Here is a 10,006-nt window from a genome sequence, read left to right on the forward strand (position 1 = left end):
TAGTATCTCAGATACAATCGATCCATTGAAACAATTTAAACATTCCCATTATATCTGGACATGAAATACTTCTAGATTTCTTACTAAGGTTTTTTCTGTAAAGCTTTTACAGAACTATCATATTACCTGATACATATTACTAAGCAATTTTAACTGAGGTTAAATCTTACGTTAAGTGTGTAATATACTGTACTATAGCTAAGTTACTAAGTCTGGCATCTTTCTCATCAGTATAAATGTAGACTTTAATTACTGTCCTCATTTCAAATATTTGGGTGCATGCTGCTTAGTGTGTCAAAAGAACAAAAAAGCACTGTCACATCCTATTGTAAGTGCAGAAGATGGATTTAAGGTACTTGGCAAAGCGCATCCACGTATTTGAGATCAGAATAGAGACTTGTTCGTTTGAAATATTCAAAAGCCTATTCACAGCAAGTTTTATGTGCCATGCTGTTAAGTCCTTCAAGAGATTATCTGGGACCAAGCATGCAATCTTACACAAGTCTTGCCAGTTTAAGGACTGCATGATTTGGCCCAACACTCCTGTGCATATTTTCACTGTATAGTTTCTATAATATACAGATAGTACTTAGCACCTGAACCAGATATTAAAATAGACATTCCTCTTCAAAATGAGGCTGGATCAAATGAAAATCAGGACAGCTCCAAACTTTGAAAGCTAGGGCCCTATTTATAGCTAGAAATGGGGAAGAGAAGAAAAGGAGAGAGGAAATAACTGTCTCAGTACATGGGATGCTGAACATCCATCTTCTTGTCAGACATTGAACATTTTCTTTAATGAAACCACTTCAAGGCAAAGACCCACTCCTCCACAAAGAGGTTAGGAAGAAAGTTTTGGGGAAGGTTATTCCTGACACGTCCACATCAGCCCTTCATGCACCTTCTCCCACGTGATCCAACTCTGACCATGCTGAATGGCAGCAGGACACCAGCCTGACCGTGAAGGCCAGTCCTGCTCTCCTGCCAGGCTCACAGGAGGGAGGAAGTGGGTCGTCCACACAACGTGAGGTTTTAACTTTCATCTAGTTTAGCTCTGGTGAAGAACAGACCTACAGAAACATTTGCCTTGGCTTTAAGCAATGAACATCCCTGCAACTACACATCTTTTTGTTGTTGCTGTTCCGCCCTTTGCACATTTTTGTCTTTGGCTATATATAGGCTCTCTTTGTATTGCTGGGTTGAAGCAGTTTAGCTTCCACTTAGCACCCTAACCCACCATCTACGACAACGAATACGGTAAACAAGCATCTCTGCCAGCCACTTCTTTGTGCGACTTCCAGGGGAAGCAGAGAGAAGGGGAGCGGCGGAGGACCCGCAGGCAGAGCCGGTCGCTGGAGCCGGGCTGCCGTGTATTTAGCAAGCAAGCATTCACCCAGGGAAGAGCAGAGGGGCGAGGAAAGCAGAGCCCTTCGGGGCTAAGAAGCTGCGGGAGCTCAGCCCGGTGGAGGGGCGAGGGCAGGGGCTTCCCCGGCGCCCCCTGCCCCCGCCCGCCGGCCGGGGCTGCGGCGCTCGGCGGCGAGAGCGCTCCGCCGGGATGCGTCCCGCCTGTCGCAGCTGTCACCGCTCCGCCCGCTCCCCCACATGATGCCAATTAAGAGACGGGAGCGCAGACAGCCACAGCCCCCCAGGAGGCAGCCGGGCCCTGCTTCAGTTTCAGGCTCTTACAGCGCCCTTGCCCCCCCCCGCAGCCGTCCCGCATCCCCTCCCCTCTGCAACGCTCAATAGCGAGGGAGACTGCGGGGGGCTGCTCGGCGCCCTTCCTCCCCCTAAAACCTGGCCCCCAATTTCCACTCCCGAGGGCCAGAGCCCTCCGCATGCATCACACCCCCCTCCCGCCCCGCTCTGCCGGCTCTCCCCGGAGACAGCACGGGGCGGGGGGGGGGGTACCCCCGGCCCCTCGCATCCCGCTGCAGAAGCGGCGGCCGCCCGCAGGGCCCCCCCGGCCGGAGCCGCCCCCCGCGCCCTCCCCGGCGCTGAACCCGCCTCGCCAGCCCGAGCGCCGGAGCAGGCAGGGCGAGTTGGAGAGGCGGGAGGGCGGGCGGCTGCGCGGCTCCCGCAGATGATGAACGCAGCGGTTCCTTGTAGCAGCAGGTCCCGGGGAGCGGAGGTCACCTGCTGACAAGCTTTTTTTTTTTTCCTTTTCCTGCATGCTCCTATTTTTTTAATGCTGTGCATGCAGTACTTGTGCTGACGCACAGAGGCACGCCTCTCCGCTGTTACAGAGTTCCTGAATTTACAATGACTCCACTGTCTAGCAAATGCCCTAGACTAAAGGAGACTGCATCAAAAAAAATTTTCTTTTGTCACCCAGGAGAGATAAGGCTTTGATCACCTGAGATCGCATTACGGGGGGGACCGAGCCGGGCTCTGCCGGGGAGCTTTTCTTTTAGAGATGGACATCTTGCTGCAGGAATTGCGAAATGCCAGGGCTCCCAGAACCGGGCGAGTATAGACACACAATATGGCTCGGTTTATTGTATGCAATAGGCACACATCCAACATAGCATCACAAAAGAATTACTCTTATCTGATGTCTCTCCAGAGGTGTGTGCGTGTGTGTGTGTGTGTGTGTGTGTGTGTGTGTGCGGGGAGGGGGATTCCCACAGGGCAGAGCCCAGAGAGGAGTTTACGCGCAGCCCCCGGGGTTTTCTCTTTGTCCTCATTATTCCTGGAGGAAAACTTCCTTCTGACTCGCCCCCCCGCATCCACACACACACGCACACGCAGGTTTCCCTCACACGCTCAGAGGAGACCAAGTTAGCCCGCTCTCCCCCGGGCAGCTCCCGAGTTAGGATGCAGACCTTCCCAGGATAATCACAGGACTTTACAATCACCAGAACCCAAATAGCATCTGCTATTCGGTGACCTCCCGACAAACACAACAGCAATGTCACGGCACCGATACAAAAGCACCAAGATCCCCTCCCCGCCCCCAAATAAGCCGGGAGCCCCTACGCATCCCATGGCTTTGCCGTGCCCGGTCTGCCCGGCCCCGGACCGAGCAGGGGCATCACCGGCGCGCTCCACGGGGGAAGAGTTATCACGAGGGTGCGTCCCGGGGCGGAGAGGGCCATCAAGCCGGGAAGGAAACAATACATCTATGTAAAGCCGAGGCGCTGCAAGAGCTGCCCCTCGGAATCGTCAGCCTCCTACAACTGCGGCTGGAAAGCCATTTTTAAAAATAGACGCCGCGAATGCCGTGGTCACCGCCGCCTTGCGAAGGGAACAGCTGGCGGCCCTCCTCCGCGGGCGGCGGGGCCCCGCGGGGTGCCGGCCCCCCGCCGCCCCGGCTGCCGGTGCGCGCAGCGGCGCGGCCGCCCTACACCTGCCGCCGGCCCCGCACCGCGCCCGCCTCCGGCTGCCCGCAGCCGCGGCGGGCAGGGGGAAAGCCGCGGCGGTAGCTCAGCAGCTACGCGCGGCGTCTGCCTGTGCCGAGGAGGACGCCCGGGGCACGACGCCCCCGCTCCCCGCACTGCGCGGCTGCCTGAAACGTTTTCCGCGCTTTTTCCCGCCGGCAAGCGTGGACGTTGCGCCCCCGGGAGAGCTGCGACGCTCCCCCTCCCCCCCGGGGACCCCGGGCGGCGTGGGAGGGAGGCAGAGCCTGGCAGCAGCGTGAGAGTGTCGGGGAGCAGCGGCCGGCGGGGGATGGAGGGTAAAGCTGCGACCATGCGAGCCTCCCCCCCGCGCCCCTTCCCTTCTGCGCCCTTTGGAGATCATCTCCTACAACACCGGTATTATCTAAACAGCTTCGCGAAGCAATAAAATACAGTTTCGATATCGTTCAACATCTGGCATCAAAATACGAAGAGGGAGGAAAAAAATCACCACCGGACTTTGTTTTTACGACCGAATTTAAGTGCTGTCAGGTCGGTTCACTCACAAGTTAACTCCTTCCAACAGCTGGGAGCGTGGCGAGCTAACCTGGCATATTTTCCTCACCCCTCCTTAAAAAACCAAAGGATCGGCTCATCCAGGCTCTTTTAGTGACTTTCGTACACTGGGTCTGCCGGGCCTTTACCAGTTTCCCTGGCAGCAAAGAAGCTGCGGGCCCTCTTGACTCGCGTGTGCGTGTGCATGTGTGCACACACCGGCTCTCAAGAGGGGCCGAAGCCCCGAGCCCTCCAGCCCTCGCTGCCGAGTCACAAATCGCGTCCCCTGGAAATGAAATGCAGGGAATGCTCTTTCGAATTCGCTGCCGGCCTGACACGCCACATCGCTGGGGAAAGGCAGGTTTGGCTTCCCGGCGGGTTCGGGTGAGCACGGACCCCACCTGCGCTCCCTCCTCCCCGGGGCGCCGGGCACCGGCAGCGCCGCGCGGCTGCGGGGTGCGGGGCCGGGGCGGGGGCCGGGGCCGGGCTCGGGCGGGCGGCGAGCCCCGCTGCGGATCGGCGGGCGCTGCCGGTGAATCCTCGCCGAGGAGCGAAATAGGCTGGGTTCGCAAGTCAGGCAGTTACTAGGGCAGGTAATCGGCAGAGAAAACGAAAGAAAAGCCCTCGTTAATTTGCGTACAGGACGGCGGCCACTCCCTTCAGGAAACTCGGTGCATTCTAAATTGTAGTGGTTAATGATTAAAAACCCTTTAAACTCGCGAAATCAAATCGTTCAGCAGAAACGTCCCGAGCAGAAATTCTACCGCCACCGCCACCACCTCCCAGTACGTATCTGCTCTTAAGCAGAACTTGGGGCTACACAAACATCGCTACCAAACACCCGGCGACTTCGGCGAGGGCTCCTGCTCCGCTGCGGTGGTGCCGCTTGTGTACATCTGCAACCCCGGACACATTCATTTTTCCCCTCGGCGGATCAGCCATCAGCACAAACCCCCTCCCCGCCCGCCTCGCACCCCCCCGCCGTCCCCCCGCCCGCAGTTCTGCCCCATTATTTCATCACATGACCCCTAAAGGGTTAAGGATAATACCTACCAAATCTGCTGTGGTCTTGCCTGGTTCCCTGGATAGTACCATTGGGGAAGATTTCTAAATGAAATCCAGTCCTGCAGTATAGCTGCCTCCGCCTGAGGATCCCCTTTAAATGGTCCAAGTCCGTGACCGCAGGCCCCCTGGGTAGCCCACCTGCCTCAGACTGACCCAGGTGGTCACTTAACAAAACCGGACTATCCACCGGCAAAACGGGCACATTCCCAAAGGGTACTGCATCCTGCACACCGAAATAGTTCCCAACTTCACCTAAGGGAGCCATCAGAAGATTCTGCTTTTAGAGAATAAGAATAAACAATAATGATGGTGCCAAACCCAGGAGATATAAGATTAGGTATATTCCACTCCTCTCCCCTCCCTAGCGCAGTTACAGAGAAAATGTTCCTTCTTCAATCCATTAAATGCATAAATAAAAGTAATATTCTGTTTTGACTGGTACAGGTTCAAGGTCAAACCAGTTAGTCTAAGAAACCACCACTTTATACTCACACACTGACATATTTATAAACATATAGATGTGTATATCTATATAAATGCATATATCCCCAGCTCTTAGCAAGCAACACGGTCTTCAGCCCATCCAACTGTAATAAAGAAAAAAATCCGTAGTTTCTCCATTTGGTTTAAGATAAGAATGACCATAGCAACTTAAATACCTAGGCGTTATAGGGATTTTTTTTTAAGATGCACAGGCTACGTCAGGATTTATGGATTCTGACTCCAGAAAGGCATGCGCTGTTTTTACTCTATAACAGACTGCATACATCAGCATGAATCCTGCAAAGGGGGAGGGGGGAAATCTCACGTTGTTGGCTGAGATAAATCCAAAAAAAAAAAAAAAAAGAAAGAAAAAAGAAAAAGGAAAAAAAACTTTTGACGTCCAAATCTATTATCCAGAATTCTCAGGAGGCTCAGCAGATGTCCACTGGTTTAGGATTTTTGACGATCCACAAGCAAAGCAGCAACATACAAGTGCTTGTGTCTTTCTTGGCTGGCTCGAAACAGGTGTTGCTTCTGCAGGGCTCCCTGTGAAATGTTGTACTCCAGCACTGAGCTGCAGCTCTTGACTGTGGATCTCCATCCAGCACGCAGAGTGGCGCAGGAAGAGGCATTGGGCTGGGTTTAAGGTAGTCCTGATTGCTGCTGGAAGGATTCTCCGAGGTCCTAGCGCTCCGCCCTACCTGCTGCAATACAGAGCCGCTTCCAACGCCAGGCACGGCGCGGAGCCGCTCTTACTGCTCTGCGGCAGCGCGGCGCAGGCAGGCAAATAAATAAATAAGTGGGCGAAACTTTGGGGGAGGAAAAAAGCGGCGCGATGCTAAATATACCGAGCCCGCCCGCTGCGGGCAGCGGGCTCCTCGGGAGATGCCCGCAGAGCCCGAGTCCCCCTTGACATTGGCGGGGGGAGCGGGGCGGGCAGCGCTCCGCCGGCGGAGCCCGGCCCCGGCCCCGGCCCCGGCCCCGGCCCCGCCGCAGGGGAGGCGGAGGCGCAGCCGCCCCGCAGCGCAGCCGCGGCGGCAGCCCCGGCCCCAGCCCGCGGCCGGCCGGACCGCGCCTCAGGTAACCGGGCTGCCGCTGTCCCAAGCGGGGCTGAAATTCAGCTCCGGAAGGCAAACGGCGGGGTCGCGGGAAGTTCGGGAGCCGGGAGGGGGGGGCGTCATGGCCCACGCCGCATTTTGCTCCTTCTCCGCTCCGGCCCCCCACCTCGGCAGCCCGCAGCGCTCCCGCTCTGCCCCTGCGCTGCCGCGGGCGCAGCCGGGGGCGGGGGGGCGGCAGTTTCGGGGATGCCGCCGCGGGAGAGGGTAGCGCCGGGGCCCCGCCGCAGCCTCCGCCGCCCGGGGCGCTCCGGGGCGAACCGCGGCTCCCCGCGCCCGGGCTCGGCCCGGGTTGTTAAGAGCGCGGTGGAGGGAAGGGAGAGGCGGGCGGGAGGTGGCATGGGGGGAGGCGGGGGTGCCGATGCTAAGGACGTGTTCTCCCCCCCCCCCCCCCCCCCCCCCCAAAGAAAAAGAAGTTATTTAAACCGCCAGGAGAGACCCGGCGAGGGGGCACAGGATTTCTGATTCTTCTTCTGATGCCGAGGATTGATGTTACTGTGGTTTTGCCGCGCTCCGACATAGCTGCGCTAATTAGCAAAGGGACAGGAAGGTCTCCTGCCTTTGCAGAAGGGCTGCTTGGGCAGAGCTCAAGGACCGGGCACGATGCAGAGCCTTGCATGAGGGAGGGGACGGCTCCGGCAGCCCCTAGAATTAACTGCAAAACCTGAAGACAGGCTCTTTCGGGGCTGGTGGGGGGAGAGAGGCAGGGAGAAAAGGAGAAGGAACATCATGTCTTGGGGGCTGGGGGGAGAGATTGCATGGTGTGAATGATGATGTGCACCGCTGAGGTGGCGGGGCCCACGAAGGTCACTGGTGGGGGCTGGAAACAGAGCTCCAGAGAAGGAGAATCTTGCAAGGGGGTTAATTAAAAATAATAGACTCTCTGCATGGCCCCCTGCTCAGTGGCCATGCAGGGGAGGGGCTGGCTCTTCTTGCCTTCCCCACCACAAAAGCCAGCAGCCCAGCTCTGACTGGTGCAGCCTTTCTGCATCCCTCCACTTGCCACCGTGACTTAACACTGGAGAGGAGGGAAACAGACTTCTAGTTTCCACGTCTAGCAGGGAAACTGCAGCAGGGAAAGGCTCTGTCCTGAACCCGCACAGACCTTTAGGGAACTGACACCCTCCATGCCAGTGGCGTGTAAGCCACCTCCCTTTCATTTGTCTCCATCGGTCTTTATTACTACTTGAAGGAAGGGATGCAGAAGCTTCAGAGCAGGCTCCCATCATGCTAGTTCAGTACAAACCCACAAAAAGAAACAGTTGCTGCGTGTCAGTCCGTGCATTTCAATGTGCAAGAGCAGACGAGCCCCCCAACCCCAAAGCAGGAAAGTCAGCACTCTCCTGTAAATAGTTCCATAGCATTTACCCTGTATATTGGGTTTAAGGACACTGCTCACACACGCACGCTGGTTATATCAGTGTGAACAACTGCAGAATGACTTGGGAAAAACTGCAGAACTCACCATGTCAAAAATCATTCTTCTTTATCAACTGGATCATGGCAGTACCCAGAGGCCCCGCTGAGGGCTCACAGTCCCATTGTGTCGGTTACTGCAGACACATGTAATAAGAGAGATGGTCTATGCCCAAAGAGCTTATGATCTTAACCCATGATGAAAGACAACAGGTGTATACTACAGACCCATGGGGGAAGGATAAGGGAAAAGCCGCCTTGAGAATAAAAAGCAACAGGCTTGGCCAAAGACAAGTGTTTGGTGTCAGAAGGAAGTTTTAAGGAGATTTGAAGGAGAACAATAAAGGAGCTTTATGGTTATTACTGGGAAGATTTTTCCATGCGTAATGGCTAACTTGGAAGAGAACATAAAATTGCTCGTTGGGAAATTGGACTGCTGAAAAGTGAAGGTTTGTGCCACTGGCAAAGCAGAGGGAATATCGCAGAGTGACTGAAGGGCCTGGTATCTGGTGTGCTCTCAGTCTAGAAACAACTGGGAAAGAGGCTCCCAGCTCCTTTCCAGTGCTTTAAAATTTACATTTCTAGTCCCAGTGAAGAGTATTATATGGAATTTTAATTTTTTCTCCAGTCCAGGCTTCAGGATTTTCTATGTTGTACTTCACACCAGCATACCTTATGAAAAATATCTGAAGGTAAAGAAGAAAGTATTAGTATAGTTACTTTTTTTTTTTAAAGGAACTTTAATGACAGTCCATAGAGTATTTGCTATAGGAAGTTTAGTGTTATAAAAGTGTTATCTAAGTTGAGGCTTTGATGTCTGAATTACTCATAAGTATCAAAGCCACACATGAATTATGCAGGACATCCCCAAAATTATACCCATCTGTGAGTAGGTGGTGTTCCAACCCTGCTTCACATAAAATCTACGTGTGATGTGTAATGTCAAACTTACCCCTTACAGAAGTTTGGCTCTACTGATAGCTGGGGCTGTATTAAAAACCTACACTTTTATCCCCAAGACACTGAGGCAGGAACATCCCTACCCTTAGCTCCCCTCTACTCGAGATTCACACCCACTTCCCTTATACCCTCCTGGAATTAAAGACTGCATCTGCCACAGTGAGTCATCAAGAGCTTACTCATCAGCTTTATGCAGGATTTTAACTCCTGAGAGCAGAGCTGGTCAGAAGGATCCTGCATTTCTTGAGGAGTTCCTGGCACACCTCCTCCTCACACGTACCACGCTAATGTGACATCTCTGGCAAGTCTTAGACATTATGACTTTTTTAAAAAAAAAAAAACTGTTTCACCTGTACTCTGCCAACCAGTTCAGCTTTACATGAACTTTTCACGTATCAATTTTTGAGTGTCATTCAAAAAAATAAATCAGCCTGCCATTAAAAAATGGGTTGGTTTTTTATTTTCATTCCCCCAGATTCCATAATTTCACCAAAAGTACCGGATCCTATTCTGGACCTACAATGTATCTAACTCATTTATTTCCCAGCCTTGCAGATGGAGAACTGGAAGACTTAGATTATTGAAAAGAGAGGTGCTATGACTTTCCCATGAAACACATGGCATTTGCCATTTTTACTCTAATGTCTTGAGTCAGCAAACTTTAAAAGCTGCTTTTTTATAAATCGAGAATAATATAGAAAGTAATGCTATTTTCAGTTTTCTTTACAAATAAGAATTTTTAGGGTACTTTGAAGCATGATATAAACCTGTATATGATAAGAGTATTAATTCATCTCACCTGACTTAAGGCTGCTACAATGGAGACATTGAGATCTAAACTACTTGTTCTTTAACGCAGAGAAATAGGAGCAATTTTAGGGCACAAATCATCTGACCTATTCTAGGCGTCTACTTTAGGATGACATGACTCATGCTCTAAAGATGCTTAATTCTTCCTCGTGTATGAAGGGAGCCTATATTAGATGTAGACTTCTACATGACAGAGGTCTAGATAGGACTGGATGGATCCCACCTGCTGCTGGTCTATACATGTGATTCAGCATTTCCCCAGAATGG

The 10,006-nt window shown here is 53.2% G+C and overlaps 1 protein-coding gene across 1 annotated transcript in view; it reads right to left on the reverse strand.

Annotated features, from left to right (window-relative positions):
• The window catches only part of FGF9 (fibroblast growth factor 9), a 30,616-nt gene extending 24,204 nt beyond the window's left edge, over positions 1 to 6,412 (reverse strand). Inside the window, exons 1-2 of the mRNA XM_075490914.1 lie at positions 5,615 to 6,412; positions 4,944 to 5,232 (exon numbers count right to left, since the gene is read on the reverse strand). Of these exons, the coding sequence (XP_075347029.1) occupies positions 4,944 to 5,220 (277 nt within the window). The 5' untranslated portion in view covers positions 5,221 to 5,232; positions 5,615 to 6,412. The remainder of the gene's footprint in view (positions 1 to 4,943; positions 5,233 to 5,614) is intronic.
• Between the last annotated feature and the right edge of the window lie 3,594 nt (positions 6,413 to 10,006).

The sequence above is a fragment of the Mycteria americana genome, chromosome 1, assembly GCF_035582795.1.
Source record: "Mycteria americana isolate JAX WOST 10 ecotype Jacksonville Zoo and Gardens chromosome 1, USCA_MyAme_1.0, whole genome shotgun sequence".
NCBI lineage: Eukaryota > Metazoa > Chordata > Aves > Ciconiiformes > Ciconiidae > Mycteria > Mycteria americana.